Raw genomic sequence first — 27,137 nt, forward strand, 5'->3', positions numbered from 1 at the left:
ATCGTTGCTTACTCTGCTTACTACCTGGACATGGGCGAGAGGGTCCTGGGAATGTTGCCCAATGGCGGCCGAGCCCGGGCCCCCTGGGGCAGGCCCGGGAGCCAGGCTGGGTGCTGGGCTCATGGGTGCAGAGGGCCAGATGCGACTGCTGGGCTCTGGCTTGCAGTGGACTTTGGGCAGGACTTCTCTGCCCTTCCATGGACGTGGAGCCAGAAACCGTACCAAGGCCACCGGGCCGCTGCCTGCTGGGGAAGGAGGAGCTGCTGCGGAGTGGGCTGGGGAGCTGGGACTGGGGAGGCTGGGAGAGGAGGCGGGGTTCTCTACCCCACCGGGGTTGGCATTGCCAAATAAAGACCTTTGCCTGTGACGTGGCCTGGATGGCCTGTCTCGTGTGATGTGTGCGCAGTCACTTGGGGTTGAGAGGGAATGCCAGGCTTGGGTTGAGCTTCGTCCCCCTGGTCGGAGAGGGCAAGGGTTAACTGGTGGGCAGGGAGCTGGGCGGCCCTTCACCTGCTCCCTTCAACCCTGGGTTCCCCTTAGTGCCCACAGGACGTGAAGAAGCTGGCCAGGTGTAGTCTGTGTTGGGGTAAAAAGAAGAGCCGGGGCCCTTGAACCCCACCCCTGTTACAACCTTAAGGGAACCTGTGCGTCTAGGCCACGTTGGGCTCTTGTAGGTCAGACGTGCACATGTTCAAAGAACACCGGTGTGAAGGAGCTTCTGGGCTCCGGGATGAGGGGGGTTAACGGAAAGACGAGACCCATCCAGGCCAAGATTTCCTCAGAGACCCTGGCGCTCCTGCTGCCCCCGCCCCAACACCGGGCCCAGGGCCAGTTGCGTTTCTTGCCTGTCACATGGTTTCCCGGTTTAGCTGGGCAAGGGGAGGAGCCAGGTTGAGAGTCAACTCAACCCCAAACCCCAGGTTGACCAGAGGGAGCAGACGGACAGACAGAGCTGACCCCTCCTGGACCCTGCAGCCATGAGGCTCCTCTGGGGCCTGGTCTGCCTCTCCAGCTGCCTTGTCGTGGTGTCTCTGCAGAAGCCCAGGTGCTGGTGGTGACGCCCTGGGTGCTGGGCTGGGAGCAGGGCTGGCAATGGGAGCCAGGGAGAACTGGGGTGGAGGGGCGTGGGCCAAGGCTCCCTGCCGACCCTCCCCAATCTCCCCAGGCTGATCCTGTTTTCTCCTTCGGTGGTTAATCTCGGGGTCCCCCTGTCGGTGGGGGTGCAGCTCCAGGATGCCCCCCGGGGACAGGTAGTAAAAGGATCATTGTTCCTGAGAAATCCAAGCAAAAATAAGCCCTGCTCCCCACGGGAGGACTTCACCCTCAGCTCAGAAAAGAACTTCGCGCTCCTCAGCCTCCAGGTAACTGGTCCCCCAAATTCTGCTGCTGCTTCTGGGGCCTCCCCTGCTCCCCTCTGCCGTGCACACGGCTGTCTCCCTTGCTGGCCTCCCTCCCTCCCCTCTCCCCGCCCTGGAGACTCCATTCACATCGCTGTCTTGCTCTGTCGCTCTCCTCCGGCTTTCTCGGACCTGCTCCCTTTTCCTCTCTTGACAGACGCCCCCGAAGGATGCGAGCAGCTGTGGTCTCTTCGAACTGCGCAACAAACCCCAGGTCCAGCTGGTGGCCCAGTCGTCATGGCTGAGGAGCTTTTTGTCCAAAGACACAGACATCCAGGGTGTCAACCTGCTCTTCTCCACTCGCCGGGGCCACCTCTTCCTGCAGACTGACCAGCCCATTTATAACCCTGGCCAGCAGGGTGAGCCTTGGCCCCAGGCCGCCACTCTCCCTCAACTCCCTCCAAGCCCGCCCAGGATGTGTTTGGTGCCCCTTCTGTGAGAAAGAAAGCAGGACACCAGCTGGGTGTGGTGGCTCATGCCTGTAATCCCAGTACTTGGGCGGCTGAGACAGGAGGATCACAGGTTCGAGGACAACCTCGACAAGTAATGAGACTCTTATCAACCTAGTTAGATCCTGTTTCCAACTAAAACTAAACAGGGCTGGGGTGTAGATTGGAGGTAGAATGCCCCTGGATTTAACCCCCCAGTACCACAAAAAAAAAAAGGGAGGGAGGAAGGACAGTGCCACTAGAGGGCCCCTGAGCAACCGCTTAGTCCCGGCTCGCTCACCCTCCCTTGGCACCTGCAATTCCGCTCACTGCTCGCTCTCCACTCCCAGTTCGCTATCGGGTCTTTGCACTGGATCAAAAGATGCGCCCGTCCACTGACACCCTCACGGTCATGGTTGAGGTTAGTCCCCTGCCCTCTGGCCTCCCCAACCCTGGCCACTGAAGTGACCTCCGCTTGACACCCCACCTGCTCCCCTTGTAGAACTCTCATGGCCTCCGGGTACGGAAGAAGGAGGTGCGCATTTCCTCGTCCATTTTCCAGGATGACTTTGTGATTCCGGACATCTCAGAGTGAGCGCCCATCCCAGGGTGGCCGCCCGTCTACCCTCCCGTTCCCACCACGCACAGCCACATCCCAGGGTCTCTGACCCCGGGCCTCAGCACCTCTGGCTTGCCCCCGAGCCCACTTCCCAGGGAAGCAGGCCTCGGGCTCTGCGCTGTCCTGCATGGGTGAGAGCCCCTTCCTTGTCCACCTCAGGCCAGGGACCTGGAGGATCTCAGCCCAGTTCTCTGACAGCTGGGATTCCAACAGCAGCACACATTTTGAGGTGAAGAAATACGGTGAGTGCTAGAGACAGTACAAGACAGGCAACGAAGGGAGGGAGGGCCAGGGAGGAGGGAGGGCCAGGGAGGAGGGAGGGCCAGGGAGGAGGGAGAGGCGCTGGAAGGAGGGAGGGCCAGGGAGGAGGGGGGGCCAGGGAGGAGGGAGGGCCAGGGAGGAGGGAGGGCCAGGGAGGAGGGGGGCCAGGGAGGAGGGAGGGCCAGGGAGGAGGGAGAGGCGCTGGAAGGAGGGAGGGCCAGGGAGGAGGGGGGGCCAGGGAGGAGGGAGGGCCAGGGAGGAGGGAGGGCCAGGGAGGAGGGGGGGCCAGGGAGGAGGGAGGGCCAGGGAGGAGGGAGAGGCACTGGAAGGAGGGAGGGCCAGGGAGGAGGGAGAGGCGCTGGAAGGAGGGAGGGCCAGGGAGGAGGGGGGGCCAGGGAGGAGGGAGGGCCAGGGAGGAGGGGGGGCCAGGGAGGAGGGAGGGCCAGGAAGGTGCTGTAGCCTGGCAAGGGAGTTCGGTTGGGGTTATCTGGAGGGTCCTTGGGGGTCTGACCCGCCTGTCCCTCCTCCCTGTCTCAGTCCTTCCCAACTTCGAGGTGAAGATCATCCCTGGAAAGCCCTACATTCTGAAGACACCCGACCATCTTGATGAAATTCAGTTAGACGTCCAGGCCAGGTAACACCCACACCCTGCCTGGTCCCGGCTCCCAGGCCTCCGCCTGCAGTGGAGCTCCGCCGTGGACCCCTCCTGCATCATGATATCCAGTGGGTCATGCTAGCACCAACTGTAATTCCAGCACTTGAAGTTCACTGCCAGCCTCAGCAACTTAGGGAGAGCTTTAAAAACTTAGTGAGACCTGGTTTCAAAATACAATAATTAAAAAAAAAAAAAAGCCAAGCATGGCGGCACGCACACACTTGTAATCCCAGTACTTGGGAGGCTGAGACAGGAGGATTGCGCAGGTTCAAAGCCAGCCTCAGCTACTTAGTGAGGCTCTCAGCAACTTAGTGAGACCCTGTTTCCAGATAAAATATAAAATAGGGCTGGGAGTATAGCTCGCAGGTGGAAAGCCCCTGGATTCCATCTCCAGTACTACAAAAAATAAAAATAAAAATAAAAAAGCTGGGCCTGATGGCTCACGCTTCTAATCTCAGTACTTGGGAGGCTGAGAGAGGAGGATCACGGTTCACAGACAGCCTCAGCTACTAAGTGAGGCCCTCTGCAACTCAGTGAGACCCTGTTTCAAAATAAAGAATAAAAAATAGGGCTGGGGGTATAGCTCGGAGGTAAAATGCCCCTGGGTTCTACCCTCAGTACCAAAAAAAAATCCCCCAAACAAACAAATAAAAGAGTTGGGGCTGTAGCTCAGAGGTAGAATACCCTGGATTCAATCCCAAGTGCCAAAAATCAAAAAAGGGCAGTTATTTCTCCCAGACCTCAGCCCACCCCTCCCTCCACCCCTGGGGGACAGGTACATCTATGGGAAACCGGTGCAGGGCGTGGCCTACATGCGCTTCGCACTCCTGGACGACGATGGTAACAAGAAGTTCCTCCGGGGGCTGGAGATGCAGCTCAAGGTACGGCGCGGGTCCGGGAGGCGTGCGGCAGGGCTGAGGTCTCCAGTCTTACTCCACATCCTGTTTCCCCTCTGCCCTAGCTGGTGGATGGCCAGAGCCACATTTCCCTCTCCAAGGATGAGGTCCAGGCCGCCCTGGAGAAGCTCAGTCTCGGCACGGCTGACCTCCAGGGGCTGCGCCTCTATGCTGCAGCGGCCGTCATTGAGTCTCCAGGTGGGTGGTTCTCCCCAGACCCCAGCCTCTGAGCCGGCTGTCAGTCATCTTCCTGACACTATAACAGTGGCCTGAATGAAGTTTGGGAGGCTGAGACCAGGGAGCGGCAGGCTTGAGGCCAACCTCGGCAAGTAAGCAAGGCCCCCAGCAACTTAGTGAGTCCCTGTTTGAAAAAAAAAAAGACGTCGCCGGGCGCGGTGGCCACGCTTGTCGTCCCCGCGCGCTTGGGAGGTGGAGACAGGAGGATCGCACAGGTTCGAAGCCAGCCGTGTTGGCTTAAGGGACCCTGTTTCCAAATAAAAAAATAGGTCTGGGAGTGTAGCCCGGAGGTAGAAGGGCTTCCAGGAACCCCAGTACCACCACCAAAAAAAAAAAAAGACTGGGGGTGTAGCTTGGAGGTAGAATGCCCCTGTGTTCAACCCCCATACCAAAAGAGAAAGAGAAAAGAGAAGAGGGACCAGGATCCCGGTCTTCCCTCAAGGGCATGATCTGGTGACCTGCTAGGCACACCTCTTAAAGGTCCCACCACTTCCCAGTGGCATTAAGCTGGAGGGCAAGCCTTTAACACATGCACCTGTGGGAGACACTTGCGATCCAAGTCACAGCACCAACCCTACTCCCCAGCACCAGCATTAGCCCTGGCTTCTGCCATCTCATCTCAGACCCAATGCCAGGAAAGACCCAGGGTCCCTCGCCTTGTTCCAACTGTGTCTTGGCCCGATTCTGCCTTCCGTCCCCGTCTCATCTCAGTTTCTTTTTCTTTTTTGACGCCTTCCGTCACTGACACATCCAGTAGACACCTGGCAGGCCCACCTCTGTGCAGGCCCCACGTTGGGTCTCAGCAAGCAGAGAGATGATCACAAGCTGGCCTGTGCCCAGGAGAGCTCACTGTCTGTGGGCGCCATGCTCAAGCCACCCCTCGCCTCCCGTCCCTCCCTTCCCACGTCCTTCTGCTCTTTGTCTTGCAGGCGGGGAGCTGGAAGAGGCGGAGCTCACGTCCTGGCATTTTGTGTCATCGGCCTTCTCCTTGGATCTGAGCAACACCAAGCGACATTTAGTGCCCGGGGCCCCCTTCCTGCTGCAGGTTTCTCCTGGAGGGGAGCAGTGGCGGTCAGGAGGGCCCAGGCTCTGGTTGCCGTTCTCTCTAACCAGCCCCTGTCCCGCCTGCCTAGGCCATGGTCCGTGAGACGACGGGGTCCCCAGCCTCTGGTGTTCCTGTCAAAGTTTCTGCCACGTTGGTGTCTGGGTCTGATTCAAAAGTCAAGAACTATCAGCAAAACACAGATGGGCAAGGCCGGGTCAACATTCCTGTCATTATCCCGCAGACTGTCACCGAGCTGCAGCTCCTAGTAGGGCTCCTTTGACTGGGCGGGCCGTGGGGGGAGGCCAGGGCCCATGGCCCAGCCGGGGAGGAGAAGTGGGGCATGTGGACCCTGGCCACGGACCCTGTCTGTCTCTCCAGGTGTCTGCAGGCTCCCCCTACCCAGCCACAGCCAGACACACAGTGAGAGCCCCACCCCCAGGCGGCCCTGGCTTTCTGTCTATTGTGCAGCAGTACCCTCGACCCCCAGCTATTGGGGACACTATCACCCTGAACCTGCAAGCCCTGGGTGACAGCGGGGCCACTTTCTCTCATTACTACTACATGGTACGCATCGCTGGGGTGTAGAGGAGGGTGAGGTGCAAGGAGGAGCCCCTGGGCAGGCTGGGTGCAGTTTCGGGGCTGGGCGTGCACGATGAAGGGGACTCTTGTCTTGGCCGCTTCCTCTTGGCTCAGATCGTATCTCGGGGTGAGATCGTGTCTATGAATAGAGAGCCCAGGAGGGCCCTGACCTCGATCTCCGTGTTTGTGGACCACCATCTGGCACCTTCCTTCCACGTCGTGGCCTTCTACTATCACCGAGGCCTCCCAGTGGCCAACTCCCTGAGAGTGGATGTCCAGGCTGACACCTGCGAGGGCGAGGTGACTGGAGGAGTTGTTGTGCATGTGTGCGTGTGCATGTGTGTGCATGCATGTGTGCGTGTATTTGGGGGACAGGGTGATTGCCTACAAGACACCCAGGACTGAAAGAAGCTCTCTTCACTCCGACTGCCGCCATCTGCCACCTCTGCCAGCTGGAGCTGAGTGTGGACGGTACCAGAGACTACCGTAATGGGGAGAATGTCAAGCTGCATCTGAAGACCGACTCTTTGGCCCTGGTGGCCCTGGGAGCAGTGGACACGGCTCTGTACGCGGTGGGCAGCAGGTCCCACAAGCCCCTCAACATGGCCAAGGTTTGTCCAGTCCTCTCCCCCTGCTCTTGCCCACCATGGCTTCTTCCCTGGCCTCTCTGGCCCTGAGCGCTGAGCCCGGTCCCTGGATCTCAGCGGGCTCCCCACAGGCTGTGGACCTCGTCCTCCCCCTCTCTGGGCCCCATCCCTGTGTCTCTGGGAAGGCCAGGCCCTGCCCCCTCACCCTCAGCTGCCTGGCTGACCCTGCCGCTCAGCCACTGTGGTCCCTCAGCCTCCCTGCCGACTTTTATCCAGGTCTTTGAAGTCATGAACAGCTATGACCTTGGCTGTGGTCCCGGAGGCGGGGACAGCGTCCTGCAGGTGTTCCAGGCCGCTGGCCTGGCCTTCGCCGATGGAGAACTACTGACCCCGGTCCGAGAGGGTGAGAACGGGGCAGTGGAGGGGCGAGGGGAGAGTTAAGTGTGGACAAGGGCCTGTGGACAAGGAGGGAGGGGTGCGAAGGGCTGGGCGGGGGAGGCCAGGGGTGGGGGAGGCCACGCACCCTACGTTTCCCACTAGGTCTGAGCTGTCCCAAGGAGAAGAAAACCCGCAGAAAGAGGAACGTGAACTTCCAGAGGGCAGTCAGTGAGAAGTGTGAGTTGCTGGGTTGGGGGTCAGGGTGGGACTCGGCCTCCCTGCTATCTCATCTCAGGATTCAGGGCCAGGGAGCCAGTCCTGGGGTGGGGTGTGGACGGGTGAAGGGGCTTTCTAGTGTCCTCCCGAAGGCGCCTGGGCTCCGGGGCTGGGACGCGTCTCGGGCCGGGGTGCGGCGGAGGCGTGTCTCTGCGTGCTGCAGCCTCTTACCCTTGCCCTGCAGTGGGCCAGTATTCATCCCCAGAAGCCAAGCGCTGCTGCCAGGACGGGCTGACGCGGCTGCCCATGAGACGCTCCTGCGAGCAGCGTGCAGCCCGGGTGCCGCAGCCGGCCTGCCGGGAGCCCTTCCTGTCCTGCTGCCAGTTTGCAGAGAACCTGCGCAAGGAGAGCCGGGTCCGGGGCCAGGCGGGCCTCGCCCGAGGTGAGGGCTGGGCGGCGGGAGCGAGGGCCGGCCACGGTGCCTGAAAGGGCAGAATGACCCTCCCGCTGCCTCCCGGGGGCCCAGCCCTGGAGACCCTGCAGGAGGAGGACCTGATGGAAGAGGATGACGTGATGGTGCGCAGCTTCTTCCCCGAGAACTGGCTGTGGAAGGTGGAGACAGTGGACCGTTCCCAGACGTGAGGCCCGGGCCGGGCTGGCGGCTCTCTGGGCTGGCTCTGGGTGTGGGGCCGGCCCGGGACAGGACAGGACTCCTCCACCTTTCCCACGGCAGGCTGTCCCTGTGGCTCCCAGACTCTATGACCACGTGGGAGATCCATGGTGTGAGCCTGTCCAAGAGCACCGGTGAGGCTGCCCGCCTGGGCCTCGGGCTGGCCCTCCTCTGCTCTGTGCATCCCAGGCACCCTGCTTCGTTAGCTCTCAGTAGAGGGAGGGGGTCCAGGGACCTGAGCCAGCAGCCGCCTGTGACCCTGAGCCTGGATGCCCCAGCTCTGACCTCTGCCCTGCCCGTGTCCATGTCCACCAGGCTTGTGCGTGGCCACGCCAGCCCGTCTCCGTGTGTTCCGCGAGTTTCACCTGCACCTGCGCCTGCCCATCTCTGTCCGCCGGTTTGAGCATCTGGAGCTGCGGCCCGTCCTCTACAATTACCTAGATAGGAGCCTGAATGTGAGCCCCCCCATCCTGGGGGGCCTGGGCACACGGGGTTGGGGGCTGGGAGCCTAACTGGGCCTGGCCCATGGCCATCCCTACTTTCTCGCCCCAGGTGAGCGTCCACGTGTCCCCAGTGGAGGGGCTGTGCCTGGCTGGGGGCCAGGGGCTGGCTCAGCAGGTTCTGGTGCCTGCGGGCTCTGCCCGGCCAGTTGCCTTCTCCGTGGTACCCATGGCGGCCGCTGCTGTGTCCCTGAAGGTGGTGGCTCGAGGACCCATCACCTTCCCCGTGGGGGATGCAGTTTCAAAGGTTCTGCATATTGAGGTGAATGGTGAACCCCGGAACGCACGAGGCTCCCAGATCACCCTCCATCCTTGGCCCTTACTGGGGGGGGGCAGCACCCAAGCGTGATGCCTTGACCCCCTTACGTCTTCTACTCTTGCAACTCAACTCTGTCCCTCAAGTCTGTCTGTCTGTCTGTCTGTCTGTCTATCTATCTATCTATCTATCTATCTATCATCTTTTTTTGCGGGTCTGGGGATGGAACCCAGGGGCATTTGACCTCCGAGTTACACCCCCTGCCCTATTTTTTATTCTTTATTTTGAAACAGGGTCTCACTGAGTTGCAAAGGGCCTCACTAAGTACCTGAGGCTGTCCGCGAACCGTGATCCTCCGGTCTCAGCCTCCCGAATGCTGGGATGACAAGTGTGTGCCACCACGCCCTGCTCTCTCTCTCTATCTATCTATCTATCTATCTATCTATCATCTATCTATGCTGGGAGTTGAACCCAGAGGAATTCTATCTCCAAGCCACACCCCCAGCCCAATTTTATTTATTTGGAAACAGGATCTCGTTAGGTTGATGAGCGTCTCACTACTTGCTGAGGCTGTCCTCGAACTTGCGATCTTCCTGTCTCAATCTCCCAAGTACTGCGATGCCAGGGATTGCAGACGTGGGCCACCATGCCCAGCTTGTGTCCTTGAGTTTATTTATTTATTATTATTATTATATTTATTTATTTATTTTGTGGTACTGGGCGTAGGACCCAGAGGCTTTCTACATTTAGGCTACACTCCCAGACCTATTTTGTATTTTATTTGGAAACAGGGTCTCACTAAGTTGCTGGGAGCCTCACTAAGTAGCTGAGGCTGGCTTTGAACCTGTGTGATCCTCCTGTCTCAGCCTCCCAAGCGCGGGGATTACAAGCGTGTGCCCAGTGTGTCCCTAAGTTTAAACTCACAGTCCCGGGGCAGGGCATGTGCAAGGGGCAGGCTGCAGGGCTGTCTGAGCCCTCACAGCCACCCTGCCCTTCCCGAGACAGAAGGAAGGGGCCACCCACACGGAGGAGATGGTGTATGAACTCAACCCCCTAGGTGAGTGGCCTCCGAACCCCGGCCAGCAGTCCCAGATGGGGCTGTGGGCCACCGGGATGCGGACGGCAGGACAGACTGCCAGCTTCTCCCATCTCTCCAGACCACCGAGGCCGGAGCTTGGAAATCCCTGGCAACTCTGATCCCAACATTATCCCTGATGGTGACTTCAGCAGCATTGTTAGGGTTACAGGTGCGATGCCCTTCAGCACCTCTTGGTGGCGCTGTTTTGAGCCTTGGATCCGGGTCTCCAACCCTTCACTCATCCCCAGCCCTCTCTCCTCGCAGGCTCAGAGCCACTGGAGACTCTAGGCTCCGAGGGGGCCCTGTCCCCAGGAGGCCTGGCCGGCCTCCTGAGGCTTCCCCGGGGCTGCGCCGAACAGACCATGTTCTACCTGGCTCCAACGCTGGCCGCTTCCCGCTACCTGGACCAGACGGAACAGTGGAGCAAACTGCCCCCAGAGACCAAGGATCATGCCGTGGATCTGATCCAGAAAGGTGCTGGGCGGCAGGGCAGCCGCAATGGGGGCTGGGAGGACGCTGCTCACGTAGGTGGAGGCTGGAGAGGAAGAACAGGACCCAGGGAGGCCCTCCCTCCAAGCCTCTTCTGCTCTTCCAGGCTACATGCGCATCCAGCAGTTTCGGAAGACAGACGGCTCTTATGGCGCCTGGTTACACCGGGATAGCAGCACCTGGTGAGATTGGGAGAGCAGCTGTGGGCATCTGAGCGGGGTCAGGGCAACGGGAGGACCACCGGGGCCGTGTCCCCAGAGATAGGCCCGTTCCAGGCCTTCGCCAGCCTTCGCCTCCTCCACTCTAGGCTCACGGCCTTTGTGCTGAAGGTTCTGAGTTTGGCCCAGGAGCAGATGGGTGGCTCACCTGAAAACCTGCGGGACACGGCCAGGTGGCTGCTGTCCCAGCAGCAGGCCGACGGCTCATTCCAGGACCTCTGTCCCGTCATCCACAGGGACATGCAGGTGCCATGGGCCGGGAGGCACGTGGGAAGATCAGCCCTGCCGTCCCTCCCCTTCCTGGCTGACGGCTTCTTTTGTCCCCGCCTAGGGGGGCTTGGTGGGAAATGACGAGACCGTGGCGCTCACCGCCTTCGTGGTCATCGCCCTCCATCATGGGCTGGCTGTCCTCCAGGACCAGAATGTGGGGGAGCTGAAACAGAGGGTGGTAAGGACCCGGCGTGTGCGCCCTTCACCGGAGCCCGGGCGCCCACCCTGCTCTCCTAGGAAGCCAAGCACCCAGGCCCCGCACCTTCTTCCCCATTCTCCTCTAGGAAACCTCCATCTCGAAGGCAAACTCATTCCTGGGGGAAAAAACGAGTGCTGGGCTTCTGGGGACGCACGCAGCGGCCATCACAGCCTACGCCCTGACGCTGACCAAGGCCGCCCAGGACCTGCAGGATGTGGCCCACAACAACCTCATGGCCATGGCTGAGGAGACCGGTGGTGAGGGACGGGGCTCCAGGGACCTTGGGGACCTGGGCATGCTCAGGAGAGAGGATGGAGACCTTGAGAAGGAATTAAAACACAAACAGGAGCCGGACATGGTGGCCCGTGCCTGTAATCCCAGAATTTGGGAAGCTGAGGCAGGGGATTGCAGGTTTGAGGCCAACCTCAGCAACTTATTATTATTATTTTTTTAAAAAGCCAGGCATGGTGGTGCACGCTTGTAATCCTAGTACTTGAGGGGCTGAGGGAGGAAGATTGCGAGTTTCAGGATGGCCTCGGCAAGTAGTGAGACTCTCATCAACCTAGTGAGACCCTGTTTCTAAGTGAAAATAAAATAGGATAGGGTTGGGGTGGAGCTCAGAGGTACAATGCCCTGGGTTCAATCTCTATACCAAAAAAAAAAGTATATCTATAAATACACACATAGATGGGCGTAGGGCACATGCTTGTAATCCTAGTACTTGGGAGGCTGCGACAGGAGGATCACAGGTTCGAGACCAGCCTCGGCTCCTTAGTGAGGCCCTCTGCAACTTAGTGAGACCCTGTTTCAAAATAAAGAAAAAAAATGGGCTGGGGTGTAACTCAGCGATAGAAAGCCCCTGGGTTTGCTCCCCAGGATTGCAAAAACATACACATATATACAATATAAATATAGATGCACAGACGCACATAGAGGAGAGAGAAGGCAAGGAGCGCTTGGGCTTGGGGTCTGGGAGCCTGTGGGCCCGTGACGAGGGTTCTGTCTCCACCCGCCTCCCGCTCACCCATGGGCCTGCCTCCCAGATAATCTGTACTGGGGCTCGGTCGTCGGTTCTCAGAACAATGTCGTGCCACCCACCATGGCCCCTCGCAGCCCAGCGGACCCTGTGCCCCAGGCCCCGGCCCTGTGGATTGAAACCACGGCCTACGGGCTGCTGCACCTGCTGCTTCGGGAGGGCAAGGCCGACCTGGCAGACCAGGCTGCCACCTGGCTCACCCGCCAGTGCAGCTTTCAAGGAGGGTTCCGCAGCACCCAGGTAGGGCCGCCCCGGGCTGGGCAGTGGGTGCCCCGAGGCCAGATGCCTGAGCCCTGGCCCGCCTCCTCAGGACACAGTGATCGCGCTGGACGCCCTGTCCACCTACTGGATCACCTCCCACACCGCCGAGGAGAAGGCTCTCAATGTGACTCTCAGCTCCACTGGTCGAAGTGGGCCCAAGACCCATGTGCTGCAGCTGAGCAACCACCAAGTCAAGGGGCTGGAGGAGGAGCTGCAGGTGAGGGACTCCTTCTTCCCCAGAGCCATGCACCGGGGCCAGGCCGGAAGCGCCCCCTCCAGGAGCCCCCCAAGGCCCTCTTCCAAGGTCCTGGCGAGGCTTCCTGACAGTGTCACCAAGCCTTTGATTTCACTTTTCTCGCCTATAAAATAATACATGTGGCTGAGCGTGGGGGCCACGCCTGTTATCCCAGTACTTGGGAAGCTAAGACAGGAGGATTGCAGGTTCAAGACCAGCCTCAGCAACTTTGCAAGAGCCTGTTTTAAAACTAAAAAATAAAAAAGGGCTGGTGGTATATGTTGGAGGAGAATGTTTCTGGGTTCAACCCCTAGTACCAAAATACTATTACTACTACTAAATCCACGTGCAGAGTCCACCCACGGGCTTTGGGGCTGGGGCAAGGTCTTGGGCACCACGGTGCCTCACTGTTAGAAGCATGGGATACGCCCAGGAGGTGGGCTGCTAGGGAGGGAGATGAGTTATCAGAACAAGCGGAGTTCTGGGGTCCTCCTGACGTCTCTTTCCTGACAGTTTTCCCTGGGCAGCAAGATTAGCGTGAAGGTTGGAGGGAACAGCAAAGGCACTTTGAAGGTGAGGCCACAGCCTGGGGTGGGGGCTGGTGTCTGGGGAGGGAGCAGTCCAGGAGCCCAAGCCACGGGCCCCACACTCCTCCGCCTCCCCTCCCCGTGCCCCTCAACCCTGAGCCCAGCCACCGCTCCAGAGGTGGCTGAGTGACCTCGCTCCAGAGGGGCCCCTCTCCCAGTGACCCCTGCTCTGCCCCGCCCTGCAGGGTCCTGTCCCTCCCTTCCTAGCCCCTTGCCAAGGCAGCCTTGGCTCTGTCTCCCCTCCCCATTCGGATCCATCAGCTTTTCAAACCCCAGTCAGATTCTCCTGGAAGAACATCAGCCAGGTCTGGGAGGGCACAGGGGATTAACACCTGTTAATCCCAGGATTTGGGAGGCTGAGATAAGAAGATGGCGGGTTCAAGGCCAGCCTCAGCAATTTAGCGAGCCCCTCAGCAACTTGGTGATTTAAAAAAGAAGAAAAGGAAGCCAGGCGTGGTGGGCACGCTTGTAATCCCAGCATTCGGGAGGCAGAGACTGGAGGATCGTGGTTCGAGGACAGCCTCAGCTACTTAGCAAGGCCCTTTGCAACTCAGTGACACCCTGTTTCAAGGAAAAAAAAAAAAAGACTGAAAAACAGGGCTGGGGTGTAGCTCGGAGGTAGACTGTAGACTGCCCTGGGTTCCATCCCCAGTACGGGGTGGGCAGGGGGAACTTGGGTATAGTAGCTCAGCAGAACACCCCTGGATTCAATCCTTAGCATCACAAAAGAAAAAGGTGGACTTGCCTGCTATCCCATGGCTCCTGTGGTTGAGCTCTGGCCATCTCTCTGGCCAGACCACTCATGTCCTTCCCGGCTACCCGGCTACAACTACACCTCCCCTGGGACAAGCTCATTCCTGTCTCAGCCTCAGCCAGGAATCCTGGAATCCTTTCCCGCACTTTCTGTGCCCGCCCCTGTGTGGCCTGAGTGCTGGCCTCGGGCGCCCTGTACCCTGGCCTCCGAGCCACCTGTCTTAGCCTGTGCTGGGGCCCATCTGGCGCCCACTGTGGCTGCCCTGTGAGTGAGGCTGGGACCCCGGCTCCCTGAGCCCCGGGAGGCATCCTTAGGTCTACACCCCACACGTCCTGTGTCCTCTGCCGCCCCTGCCGAGCCAGGTCCTTCGCACCTACAATGTCCTGGAGATGAAGAACACGACCTGCCAAGACCTTCAGATTGAGGTGACAGTCACCGGCCACGTGGAGTACACGAGTGAGTGCCGGGTCAGGAGGCCTTGGCCCCCTCGGGGCGACCCGTGGCCCCGGGCCCTCCTCACCACGCTGCGTCTTGCAGGGGAAGCGAACGAGGACTACCAGGACTATGAGTATGAGGAGTTTCCAGCCAGGGATGACCCCGAGACCGCCGCGCCACCCGTGACGCCCCTGCAGCTGTTTGAGGGGCGGAGGAACCGCCGCAGGCGGGAGGCACCCAAGGTGGCGGAGGAGCAGGAGTCCCGCGTGCAGTACACCGTGTGCATCTGGTGGGCACACGCGCAGGGGCCGCGGGGCAGCGGAGGGAGGCGGGACGGGCACGGGGAGCGGGAAGGCAGGTCGCATCCCTCCGCAGGCGGAACGGCAAGGTGGGGCTGTCGGGCATGGCCATCGCAGACGTCACCCTGCTGAGCGGATTCCACGCCCTGCGTGCTGACCTGGAGAAGGTGCGGCCCCTGGAGCGACCCCTCCGCCCTCGGGGGCCTGCCCATCGCCAGCTCCCGGGCTGCAGAGCGGGGCTTGAGCCAGGCCCAAGGGCACTGACCCATGACGTCCCCTCCCCCAGCTGACCTCCCTCTCGGACCGTTACGTGAGCCACTTTGAGACCGAAGGACCCCACGTCTTACTGTACTTCGACTCGGTGAGTGGGGACAGGCGACACGGGAAAGGGGTTGATGGCGGTGGGATCACTGAGTCTGTGTTTGGCGATTTCTTAGAAGACGGCTGCATGCTGGGTATTGGTGGCACATGTTTGTAATCCCAGTGATTGGGAGGTCGATACAGGAGGATTATAGCTTTGAGGCTAGCGAGACCCTCAGGAACTTAGCAAGTCCCTCTTTCTTTCTTTCTTTCTTTCTTTCTTTCTTTCTTTCTTTCTTTCTTCCTTTCTTTTGCGGTACTGGGTGTGGAACCCAGGGGCGTTTTTTTTTTTTTTTTAACCTCTGGGCTATACTCCCAGATCTATTTTATATTTTATTTGGAAACAGAGTCTCGCTAAGTTGCTGAGAGCCTCGCCAAGTAGGCTGGCTTCTGAGGCTGGCTTTGAACCTGTGCAATCCTCCTGTCTCAGCCTCCCAAGCCGCTGGGATTACCAGCGTGTGCTACCACGCCCAGCTAGAAAGTCCCTTTTTCAACATAAAACACTTAAAATGGGATGGGGTTGTAGCTTGGAGGTAGAATGCCCCTGGGTTCGACTCTAGTGGAGAAAGAAATCGTCTGGGCATTGTGGCGCACGCTTGTCATCCCAGCATTTGGGAGGCTGAGACCAGAAGATCACGGATCACAGACAGCCTCAGCTTCTTAGCGAGGCCCTTTGCAACTCAGTGAGACCCTGTTTCAAAAATAAAAAGACTAAAAAATAGGGCTGGGGGTGTAGCTTGGAGGCCCTAAATTCCATCCCCAGTACCAAAGGAAAAAAAGAAAGAAAGGGAGAGAGAGAGAGAGAGGGAGGGAGGGAGGGAGAGAGAGAGAGAGAGAGAGAGAGAGAGAGAGAGAGAGAGAGAGAGAGAGAGGACGTGAAGCTGGGCGTAGTGGCGCACGCTTGTAATCCCCGCGCTTGGGAGGCTGAGACAGGAGGATCGCGCAGGTTCAAAGCCAGCTTCAGCTACTTAGTGAGGCTTTCAGCAACTTAGTGAGACCCTGTTTCCAAATAAAATATACAAAAAGGTCTGGTAGTATAGCCCAGAGGTAGAAAGCCTCTGGGTTCCACTCCCAGTAACACACACACACACACACACACACACACACACACACACACACACAGAACGCCGCAGAGTCGGGGCAGACCTCCTTAGGTTGCAGCAGGTAACAGGCCCCAGCAGTGTGGACGATGAGGACTAGGTAAAGGCGGGGTGCGCTGGGGTGGGCTGAGTGCCCTGGGGGGCTTACTGTCCTGCCACCATCCTGAGGTGAGTTGGGCTGCAAGTTCACCTGGGGATCATCAGCGCACACCCGTCAGCCCAGTACTTGGGAGGCTGACACAGGAGGATCGCTGCAACTTAGCAAGGCCTTCAGTGACTTGGTGAGACCTTGCTTCAAAGTAAAAAATGAAATAAGAGGATAAAATGTTTTTGGATTCAATCCCCAGTAACACACACACACACACACACACACACACATACACACACACACGGTGGGGGGTGGGGAGGCTGGGGCAGTGGACAGAACAAGGTCGCCCTTTTGACAGAGGAATTATCGAGGACCTTGGGTTTTTAGACTTCTGGCAGCAGGATGGTAACAGAACATGAAGGACGTCAGAGATGAGATCAGTGGCAGCCAGCCAGGCTCCCTGGCGCATACCGATCACCCCAGCATTTGGGAGGCTGAGACAGGAAGGCCGCAGGTTCAAGGCCAGGCTCAGCAATTTAGTGAGGCTAAGTTTGGTTTCCAAACAAAAAATAATATATATAGATATATATTTATATAATAAAATGAAAACAGGCTACGTAGAGGCAGCGGGGGCCTGCAGGCCAGATCCCCGGTCTCCTCACCCGCTCCCCACTTCGCGCCAGGTCCCCACCTCCCGGGAGTGCGTGGGCTTTGGCGCCGTGCAGGAGGTGGCCGTGGGGCTGGTGCAGCCGGCCAGCGCTGTCCTCTATGACTACTACAGCCCCGGTGAGCGCTCGGGACGGGGTTTGGGGTGTCAGGAAGGGTGGAGTGAGGGGGGTGTCCGGCCTCTGTGGGACAGGGGAAGAGAGGACGAACACGCCCCCCTGAGCGCTCGCCTGGCTTTTCTGCAGATCACAAGTGCTCTGTGTTTTATGGGGCGCCCAGCAAGAGCAAACTCCTGTCCACTCTGTGTTCCGCTGACGTGTGCCAGTGTGCTGAGGGTGAGACACGGCCGGCTGGCCCGGCGGGCGGGCGCACGGGCTGGTGGGGCCCAGGCGCCACCGGCTCATCTCTGCCCTCGGCCTCAGGAAAGTGCCCGCGACAGCGCCGCGCCCTGGAGCGGGGGCTGCAGGATGAGGACGGGTACCGGATGAAGTTTGCCTGCTACTACCCCCGCGTGGAGTACGGTCAGTCCTTCCCCTGGCGACCAGCTGCCTGCGCCCCTCCTGGCTGGCTTGGGGCCCTGGTGACAAGCCCTTCCCTTGCCGTCCCCCGCCCCCATTCAGGCTTCCAGGTCCAGGTTCTCCGAGAAGATAGCCGAGCTGCCTTCCGCCTCTTTGAGACCAAGATTACTCAAGTCCTGCACTTTAGTAGGAAGGGAGCTGGGGAGGCAGGCTGCGGGGGAGGCAGGGAGGATGAGGCCCGGGAGGGAGGCCGGGCCATCTGGAGCCCTGACAACTCAGCGCACACTTCCCCTCGGGCCCTAGGAACCTGGGTCCGCCCCTGATGGGGAGCCCTGGCCGTGGGAGTGGCGGGGTTAAATGGCCGGATGTGCAGGCGCTCTGTGCCGCCCTGGCCTCCTCCCCTCTGAAGGGTCACGTCATCCCCAGCCAAGGATGCCAAGGCCGCTGCCGGGCAGACTCGCAACTTCCTGGTTCGGGCCTCGTGCCGCCTTCGCCTGGAGCCCGAGAAAGAATATCTGATCATGGGTCTGGACGGGGCGACCTATGACCTCAAGGGAGAGTGAGTCCTGGGGTCCTTTCCTGTCCTGCGCCTGTGACCTTCCTTAGGGCACAGATCCCTGGTACCCAGCCCTGCCCCTCAGAGGCCCAGCACCCTCGTGCCCACCCTCCCGCCCTCCAGCTGACAGCGCCTTGGCCCTGCAGCCCCCAGTACCTGCTGGACTCCAACAGCTGGATCGAGGAGATGCCCTCCAAGCGCCTGTGCCAGACCACCCGCCAGCGGGCAGCCTGCGCCCAGCTCAGCGACTTCCTCCAGGAGTACGGCACCCAGGGGTGCCAGGTGTGAGGGCGGTTGGCCCACCTCCCAGGACCAGCCTGAGCTGGGCAGAGGTGACACAGGGCAGTGCGGCTGCTCCCGGGCTCTGAACAGACCCCCAGGTCAGGGGCTCAATAAAGGCCTTGGCCCACTCATCAGTGTGTCTGTAGCACTGAGCGCCGCCCCGCGGTCCAGGTTCGGGGGCCCAGGCCGGGCTTGCGTGGTCTTGGATTCTCAGAGTCGGGGAGCCTCGGGCTCTTCCTGAACCTCCAGTTGCTTCACTAGCACCGTGCATCACGGGGCCACCCCACGTGAACTGTGACGCGATAGCCCGCACCCCGAGGCCCAGCGTCCTCCCCAGGCCTCCCTCCAGTGTGTCCTTGGGGCACTGCGGCCTTGGGCTGAGTTTGTGCTCGTTCTCTGCCCTTGAGCAGCTGGAAGCTCTGTGTTTGGAGTCCAGTCCTTTGACACTGGATCCTGGCATCAGTGGCCTCAGTACCTTCCTTGACGTCGCACAGTCCTCGGGTCTCCTTGACATTGTTATCCAGGAATATTTTTATTTTTTATTTACTTATTTTTTTTGGTGGTACTGGGGTGGAACCCAGGGGCTTTCTACCTCTGGGCTATACTCCCAGACCTATTTTATACTTTATTTTATTTTTTGGTGGTACTGGGGTTCCTAGAAACCCTTCTACCTACAGCTACACTCCCAGACCTATTTTTTTTTATACTTTTTTAGTTAGAAACAGGGTCTTTTAAGCCAGTGCGGCTGGCTTCAAACCTGCGTGATCCTCCTGTCTCCACCTCCCAAGTGCGGGGATTACAAGTGTGCGCCACCACGCCCGGCTTATACTTTATTTGGAAACAGGGTCTCACTGAGTTGCTGAGAGCCTCACTAAGTAGCTGAGGCTGGCTTCGAACCTGTGTGATCCTCCCGTCTCAGCCTCCCGAGCGCGGGGATTACAATCTTGTGCTATCATGCCCAACCAGAAACAGATTTAAACAAGCCCCCCCCAAAAAAAAAAATCACCTAGAAATCCAGCCAATGAAATTTACTGAACTGGTGGGATTTATTTTCTTTTTAGTTTTCTTTTCTTTTCTTTTTTCTTTTTGGTAGTACTGGGGATTGAACTCAGGGCTGTTCTACCTCTGAGTTATGCTCCCAGCCCTATTTTATTGTCTTTTATTTTTTTATTTTGAAACAGGGTCTCACTAGGCTGACACTACTCGCTAAGGCTGGTCTTAAACCTGTGATCTCCCTGCCTCAGCCTCCCAAGTGCTGTAGTATAATGTGTGTTACCCACACCCGGTTTACCAATCTGTTTTTTTTTTTTTTTTTCAGTACTGGGGATGGAACCCAGGGCCATTCTACCCCCATGCTATACCCCCAGCCCTATTTTTTATTCTTTATTTGGAAGCAGGGTCACACTGAGTTGCAAAGGGCCTCACTAAGTAGCTGAGGCTGTCCGCAAACCCAGATTCTCCCGTCTCAGTATTTGCCAATCTATTTTGATGCAAACCAAGACAGTTCAGGAGCCAGCCATGCAGACATTGAGCAGAAGTTCACAGAACTCTGGATCCGTGCTGTGGCCTTGGCCAGAGATCGGAGATGTAGCTACTTACTTGCTGCAGAGACTCATTGTTGAAGGAGACAGAAATAAAGCCAGGAAGTCCCTATCTCCTGAGCCAAGTGTGAAGTTGGTCCTCTGGGGCACCTAATGCAATAAAAGAGAACATGGGAGGGGGTCAGGGAAGGCTCCCTGGAGGAGGTGACATCTAAGTTGTGTTCTGAGGGTTGATGAGTCAGGCAGGGGGACGAGGGCATCTAAGGAGGATAATATTCAGAGGCTGGGGGCAGACGGGGCGGAGCATGTTGGGGGACAATGCCTGTATTCATCACGTTTGGAATTTGGCTTTGGAGGTGGGATAGAAGAGGTGGAGATGGCGAGGTCCGCCGGCCAGTTCTGAAGGGACGGTCCCAGGTTCATCAGCTTTGCGGTCATTCTTTCAAACCGAGCCCCCTCTCCCTCAGCGCGCCTGAGCAGTCCCAGCCCTTCTTACGGCTTCAGAACTTCCCGAGGCTCTTTCTTCCCTAGCCCTCCGGTTCCCTGCTTGGTCTCTCTCTCCCCGCAGCCGGGCAGCATGGTGGTATCACAAACCTACTGGCCAGAGCTAGGGACTGAGCCACAGGGTGGCGAGACAGGGCCTGGGTCCGGGAGGCCCGCCTTGAGGAGGATGTCAGCTTCACTCCCCGCTCCAGAGGGCCCCTGGCTCTGTTCTCCCTCCCAGGGTGGGGCCTAGCCACGCCAAGCCAGAGCCTCTTCCACTAGCACCCCAAGTGTTTGTGGGGGTCAAGCTCGTGGGTGGCAAGAGCTTGGGAGCTCCAGCAGCCAGCTGCCCTGGGTTCTGGGCAGACCTCCAAGGGGGGAGGGCCTCCCTGGGCACTGGGGTGTCCTTCAGGGGCGGGGACTTGGGGGACAGCCTAAGCCCCCGCACCTGCCAGACAGCCCTGCTGCTCCCTGCCACGCTTGGGCACGGCTTCTCCGCTGCCCCCTCTTCTCAGTCCCCAACTGCCTTCTCATCAACAAGTGTGATCCCTGAGAGTCCCCTGGGAATTCCCCCCCTAGTGTTAGGGCTCCAGAGGAGGGGCGGGACCCCGGAGCCAGCCGTGGCACCCAGCTCCTTCTCAGTGGCCTGTGCAGTGGTGCCGGGAATCCACCTGCTCCGTGAACTGGCCCTCTGACCTGTGGCCCCTGGCTGCGGCCCTGTTTTGTCTGCGCCTGGAAACACAGGAAAGTGACTGCAGGGGAGCGGGGAGGAGCGGCGGAGGAGGAAGCGGCTGCCTGGACGTTTCTGCCTCCTATCAGTGACTTTCTTGACAACTGAGGCCAGTTCACCAAGATCAAGCATTCCTGTTCTTGGCTTCCATGAAACTCCCTCGTGTTTGGATAGCAATTCTGGATTTTTGGTGGTGGTTGTTTTGTTTTTCTTGATACTGGAGATTGAAGCCAGGGGCATTCTGTGATTCTGTGTGTGTGTGTGTGTGTGTGTGTGTGTGTGTGTGTGTACACATACGTGTGTGTGTGGCACTGGGGATTGAACCTGGGGCATTCTACTGCCAAGCTACACTCCCAGCCTTATTTCATTTTGAAACAGTCTCATTAGGTTGATGAGAGTCTCACTACTTACTGAGGCGGTCCTTGAACCTGTGATCTTTCTGTCTGCGTCTCCCAAATACTGGGATTGCAAGTGTGCACCATCAAGCCCTACTGAACCCAGAGGCATTCTATCTCTGAGCTACACCCCCAACCTTATTTGATTTTTTACTTTGAAACAGGCTCTTGCTAAGATGCTGAGGCTGGCCTCAAACCTGTGATCCATCCGTCTCAGCCTCCCAAGTACTGGGATTACAGGCATGAGCCACCAGCCTGGCTGATAGCTGTTACTGTTACCACAAGCCAGCTCAACATCATCGCTTTTCCTTGGCACCAAAGAGGGATGCTACTAGTGGCTAAGCTATAGATTCCGCATCCTGCCTGCCAGCCCAGATCCCGGCTCTGGGGCTCTCTAGCTGTGCTCTTGGACCAGACACTCAGCCCGTCATCTCTGGGTCTTCATCTTTATAAGTGGGACTGTAGCAGGGTTTGAGTTAGTACCGGGGACACACACTCTACAGAATAGTGCTATATCCTAGGTGCTCCAAGATAGTGGACCCTCTAATTCTTTGTCTTCTGAACAGTGTGTGTGTGTGTGTGTGTGTGTGTGTGTGTGTGTGTGTGTTTTACTGGTTTTTTTTTTCTTTTGTGGTACTGGGGATGGAACCCAAGGGGATTCTATCTCTGAGCTACATCCCCAGCACTATTTTTTATTCTTTATTTTGAAACAGGCTCTCACTAAGTTGGGAGGGCCTTGCTAAGTAGCTGAGGCTGGCTGCAAACCTGCAATCCTCCTGTCTCAGCCTTCCAAGTACTGGGATTACAGGTGTGTGCCACCAAACTGGGTTATGGACACTTTTTTTTTTGCGGGTCTAGAGATGGAACCCAGAGGCATTTGACCTCCGAGTCACACCCCCTGCCCTATTTTTTATTCTTTATTTGGAAACAGGGTCTTATCAAGTTGCAGAGAGTCTCACTAAGTAGCTGAGGCTGTCCGCAAACTGTGATCCTCTGGTCTCAGCCTCCCGAATGCTGGGATTATAAGCGTGCGCCACCACGCCCGGCCTTGGACACTTTTTAAAAAAATGTGTGTGCTATTGGGAATTAAACCCAGAGGCATTCTACTTCTAAACTATATCCCTACACCAATTTTATTTCTTATTTGGAAACAGGGTCTCAATAGGTTGCTGAGAGACTCACTAAATTGCTGAGGCTGGTTTTGAACCTGTGATCCTCCTGTCTCAGCCTCCCGAGTACTGGGATTACAAACAGGCACTAATAACAATTGCACAGGAACTACAGATATACGGAGACGCCCCAGGCAAACCAGGCCTTATGGTCACTCTATCTAAAAGTAAAAACAACAAGCCGGGCGTGGTGGGCACGCTTGTAATCCCAGCATTTGGAAGGCTGAGACAGGAGGATCACGGTTCGAGGACAGCCTCAGCTACTTAGGCCCTTTGCAACTCAGTGAGACCCTGTTTCAGAATAAAGAATAAAAAAAATAGGGCTGGGGTGTAGCTTAGAGGTAGAATGTCCCTGGGTCCCATCCCCATACTGCAAAAATAAATAAAAATTTAAAAAGTAAAAACAAACTGTGCACGGTGGCATATGCTTGTAATTCCAGTCCTTGGGAGGCTGAGACAGGAGAATCATGATTTCACAGCCAGCCTCAGCTATTTAGTGAAGCCCTATGCAACTCAGTGAGACCCTGTTTCAAACCAAACAATAAAAAAAAAAATAGAGCTGGACGGAGGTCAAATGCCCCTGGGTTTCATCCCCAGACCCACAAAAAAAAAAAAAAAAAAAAAGAGCTGGGGGTGTAGCTCAGAGGTAGAATGCCCTTGGGTTTCATCTCCAGTACAAATAATAATAATAATAATAATAATAATAATAATAATAATAATAATAATAATAAGGCTGGGGGTGTACCTCGAAGGTAGAATGCCCCTAGGTTCAATCCCCAGTTCTGCAAAACAAACAAACAAACAAACAAATAAATAAATAAATAAATATAAAGGAAAACCCTGCTCAAAGCACTCTTCTCTGGTGTTCTTCAGGTAACTCCAGAGGATTCAGAGGTAGGGCCACCCTTTTGTTAAAGAGATAAGGTCCTTTGCAGGCGCAGAGGGGCCTTGGGCTTGGAGTGAACTCACGGAGTCCGGAAGCAATGCTGGGAGCAGGTAAAAGGTCAGGGCCCCCTTTGTTCTTGGTGGGTACTTTGTTCTCTGATACGGGCTCCTCAAGGCCAGCGGCACTGGCATCTCTGGAGAGTATGCCACTCCGTGGGCGGGACGCTGGCAAGGGATGGGAGGGTGGGGACCAGGGCGGCCCCACACAGCCCCAGCAAGATGGACGGCCGACTGGGCTGAGGGCTATAAGACCCGGGGCCTTTCTTCGTCAGGGTCTCCAGCCATGCTGTTCCTTGAGCTGCTGCTGCTGCTGCTACTAGGGCTGGCGGGCACCCGCCTGCTCTGGGGCCGCTGGAAGCGGAGGGGCTTCCACCTGCCTCCTCGCGTCCCAGGCTTCCTGCTTTTCCTGAAGCCCAACCTCCCCTTCCACCTGCTGGGCCTCGCTCAGAAACACGGGCCTATCTACAGGGCCCGCCTAGGGCTGCAAGGTGAGAGCCAGCCCCTCCCCGGCCCTCCACGGACAGACGCCAGCTGGGGTCCTTCCAGCTGGGGTCCTTGATGCCTGCCTGGGCTCTCCCCCAGATGTGGTGGTGCTGAACTCCAACAGGACCATCGAGGAGGCCATGGTCAGGAAGTGGGCGGACTTTGCCGGCAGACCTCTGTTACCATCCTGTAAGGACTGGAGGGACTTTACTGAGGGGTATCGGGGCACTCTACCTCCATGTTATACCCTCAGCCCTATTTTGGTGGTACTGGGTGGAACCCAGAGGCTTTCTACCTCCGGGCTATACTCCCAGACCTTTTTTAAAAAATATTTTATTTGGAAGCAGGGTCTCACTAAGTTGCCGAGAGCCTCACTGAGTAGCTGAGGCTGGCTTCGAACCTGCGCGATCCTCCTGTCTCAGCCTCCCAAGCGCGGGGATGACAAGCGTGCGCCACCACGCCCGGCTACCCTCAGCCCTATTTTATTTGGAAAGAGAGTTTTGCTAAGTTGCCAGTGTTGGCCTTGAACCTACAATCTTCCTGTCTCAGCCTCCCAAATACTGGGATTACAGGTGTACCACACCATGCCTGGCTCTGGGGGAACTTCTTTTGTGTGTGTATGTGGTGTGTGTGCGTGTGTGTGTGTGTGTGTGTGTGTGTGTGTGTGTGTGTGGTGTTGAGGATTGAACACAGGGGCATTCTACTTCTGAGCTACAACCCCAGCTCTACTTTATTATTTTTATTTTGAAACAGGGTCTCACTAAGCGCATCTAAGGGCTTCGCTAAGTCGCTGAGGCTGGCCACAAACCCACGATCCTCCTGTCTCCGCCTCTCAAGGGCTGGGATTACCAGCTCGCACCATGCTCTGGGGGAACTGCTTCAGGGCACAAGGAACCAGGGGAGGCAGAGGGGCTTAGGCCCCTCGGGTCAGTCTCACCCTCTGGCTCCACAATCCCACCCACAGACGAGCTGGTCTCTAAACAGTACCTGGACCTGTCACTGGGTGACTATACCGTGCTCTGGAAGGCCCACAAGAAACTCACCCGCTCTGCCCTGCTGCTGGGGGTCCAGGACTCCATGGAGCCCCTTGTAGGCCAGATGGCCCAGGAGTTCTGTGAGGTGACGCTCCCTCCCTCGCTCCCGCGGCCCGGTTCTCCCCTTGGCTTAGGGCTCCCTCTCCCGGGGCCCCTTCGCCCTCCGTCCCCTGGGCCCCCTCCCAGCCTGTGAGGCCCCCGCTCCTCCTCCTCAGCGCCTGCGAGGCCAGGCCGGTGCCCCCGTGGCCATCCAGAAGGAATTCTCCCTCCTCACCTGCGGTGTGATCTGCTGCCTGACCTTCGGAGACAAGGTGGTTGCCCGGGAAGCACTGGCTCGCGGCCCCCTTGGCCCCTTCCCGGCCCTCTCCTGGTCCTGATCTGAAAGGTCCCCCCTTCCTGGCAGGATGACGCCTTGGTACACACCATTTATAACTGCGTCCAGGACTTGATCAATGCCTGGAACCACTGGTCCATCCAAATTCTGGACATAATTCCCTTACTCAAGGTGAGGAGGACAGACACCCTGAGGCGGGGGGGGGGGAGGGGGCAGGAGCCTCCTGGGGCCAGCCTGCCGCTCACTCCCGCCTCCTGCCCAGTTCTTCCCCAACCCTCCACTCTGGAAGCTGAAGAGGAGCATAAAGCACAGGGACCGCCTCGTAGAGCAGCAGCTGAGGCGGCACAAGGTGAGGGCGGCGTGGCCGGGGCAGGGCCGTGCCCGCACGCTGTCCTGGGCACTCGGCACTCAGCCGCTGCCGTCCTGCAGGAGAGCGTGGACCCAGGCCAGTGGAGGGACATGACCCACCACATGCTGCAGGGGCTCAGGCAGCAGCAGGACAAGGGCGCCGAGGGCCTCCAGGAAGCGCACGTGCACATGGCGGTGGTGGACCTTTTCATCGGTGGCACTGAGACCACGGCGAGCACCCTCTCCTGGGCTGTGGCTTTCCTGCTTCACCACCCTGAGGTGTGCCCCGGGGCGGCTGGGCTCGGCCGGCTCGCTGTGAGCCGCAGGGCAGAGCTTGGCCCCAGGACTCCAGGCTCATCCTGGCCTTCCAGATTCAGCGGCGACTGCAGGAGGAGCTAGACCTGGAACTGGGCCCGAGTGGCGCAGGCTCCTGGGTGCCGTACAAGGAGCGCAGACGGCTGCCCTTGCTCAACGCCACCATCTCCGAGGTGCTGCGGCTGCGGCCCGTGGTACCACTGGCCTTGCCCCATCGCACCACCCAGCACAGCAGGTGAGGCCGAGGCCGGCCTGGGGGGGGGCTGGGGGGCCCCGGCTAGCCGCTAACTCCAGCTCCTCTCAGCATCTGTGGCTACGACATCCCCAAGGACACCATTATCATCCTCAACCTCCAAGGTGCCAACCTTGACGAGGTCGCCTGGGAGCGGCCGCAGGAGTTCTGGCCTGGTATGCGGGGAGCCAGCGGCCAGGTGTGTGTGGGAGAGGTAAAGGAGGCGGCCGTCCCCAAACCTCCCTGCCCCGTCTGCCCGCCTGCCCACAGATCGCTTCCTGGAGCCCAGCAAGAACCTCAGGGGGCTCGCCTTCGGTCGCGGGGCGCGGGCGTGTCTGGGGGAGCCGCTGGCTCGCCTGGAGCTCTTCGTGGTGTTGGCCCAACTGCTCCGGAACTTCACGCTGCTGCCGTCAGAGGGCGCGCTGCCCTCCCTGCAGCCCCTACCCTTCTGCGGAGTCAACCTCCAGATGCAGCCTTTCCGGGTGCAGCTGCAGCCCCGGGATCTGTAGGCCCCAGCCCCGAGCCACCGCCAGCGATGGGGCAGAATCGCGTGCCTCAGTTTCTCCTTTATTGCTCCCATAGAAACCCCTCCCCCCCCTGTAAACATGGTGGTGTGCGATCCCGGGCAGAGAAGGCCTCCTCAGGCGGCTGGGTGGCGGAGGCGCCCTGGCTCTTCTCTGGGCGTGACCCTTCAGTGCTCGGCAGTCCTCCTGGGGTGCGGGAGAGGTGGCGGCCGCTCAGCCTCCCCCAGCAGGGGACCGGTAGCTTCTCGGCCTCAGCTTCATCTCCGTGAAGGGCACGGAGAATTCGAAGCCCTTCCAATGGTACCAGCTGACGCCCTGGGAGAGAGTGCCAGGAAGGGTCACAGCTGGGGGCCGGCAGTCCGTCCTCCGCCCTCGCTGAGGCTTAACCCTGAGCGGCTCCTCTCTTCCTAATAAATCTCAATCGAGCGCAGCGCGGTTGGCATTATCCT

General features: G+C 58.5%; 3 protein-coding genes across 6 annotated transcripts in view; 2 read left to right on the top strand and 1 right to left on the bottom strand.

Annotated features, from left to right (window-relative positions):
* Positions 1–977: 977 nt before the first annotated feature.
* C4B (complement C4B (Chido/Rodgers blood group)) lies at positions 978–18,161 on the top strand (the record flags this gene model as incomplete). 2 transcript variants are annotated; one of them, XM_080710728.1, is made up of 41 exons in its annotated part: positions 978–1,045; positions 1,166–1,361; positions 1,555–1,756; positions 2,176–2,246; positions 2,328–2,416; positions 2,604–2,686; positions 3,243–3,339; positions 4,136–4,241; positions 4,322–4,454; positions 5,423–5,538; positions 5,627–5,803; positions 5,917–6,102; positions 6,232–6,417; positions 6,570–6,728; positions 6,981–7,107; positions 7,245–7,319; positions 7,543–7,740; positions 7,825–7,936; positions 8,032–8,102; positions 8,284–8,423; positions 8,521–8,730; positions 9,730–9,781; positions 9,882–9,971; positions 10,067–10,276; positions 10,398–10,473; positions 10,599–10,755; positions 10,841–10,957; positions 11,064–11,235; positions 12,022–12,254; positions 12,325–12,492; positions 13,024–13,083; positions 14,214–14,307; positions 14,389–14,575; positions 14,662–14,752; positions 14,872–14,946; positions 16,817–16,919; positions 17,045–17,134; positions 17,222–17,320; positions 17,420–17,503; positions 17,744–17,876; positions 18,020–18,161. In XM_080710728.1, the coding sequence occupies 41 exons, from the start codon at positions 978–980 to the stop codon at positions 18,159–18,161; spliced, it is 5,235 nt and encodes a 1,744-aa protein (XP_080566854.1). The 2 variants fall into 2 exon arrangements, with proteins under 2 accessions (XP_080566854.1, XP_080566855.1); XM_080710729.1 differs by lacking the exon at positions 14,662–14,752 and having other exon boundaries at positions 14,389–14,528.
* A 5,540-nt stretch (positions 18,162–23,701) lies between these two features.
* Positions 23,702–26,673, top strand: CYP21A2 (cytochrome P450 family 21 subfamily A member 2; the record flags this gene model as incomplete). Its single annotated transcript, XM_080710383.1, has 10 exons — positions 23,702–23,906; positions 24,001–24,090; positions 24,866–25,020; positions 25,151–25,246; positions 25,339–25,440; positions 25,532–25,618; positions 25,699–25,896; positions 25,989–26,167; positions 26,237–26,340; positions 26,435–26,673. 10 exons carry the CDS (start codon positions 23,702–23,704, stop codon positions 26,671–26,673), a joined length of 1,455 nt encoding a protein of 484 aa, XP_080566509.1.
* Positions 26,674–26,901: 228 nt separating this feature from the next.
* Positions 26,902–27,137, bottom strand: part of TNXB (tenascin XB) — a gene marked incomplete at both ends in the record, with an annotated part of 51,707 nt that continues 51,471 nt past the window's right edge. For all 3 annotated transcript variants that reach the window (XM_080709853.1, XM_080709852.1, XM_080709854.1), the window contains one exon: positions 26,902–27,003. In XM_080709853.1, coding sequence (XP_080565979.1) covers positions 26,902–27,003 — 102 coding nt within the window. The remainder of the gene's footprint in view (positions 27,004–27,137) is intronic.

The sequence above is a fragment of the Muscardinus avellanarius genome (genome assembly GCF_963383645.1).
Source record: "Muscardinus avellanarius genome assembly, chromosome: 14".
Lineage (NCBI taxonomy): Eukaryota > Metazoa > Chordata > Mammalia > Rodentia > Gliridae > Muscardinus > Muscardinus avellanarius.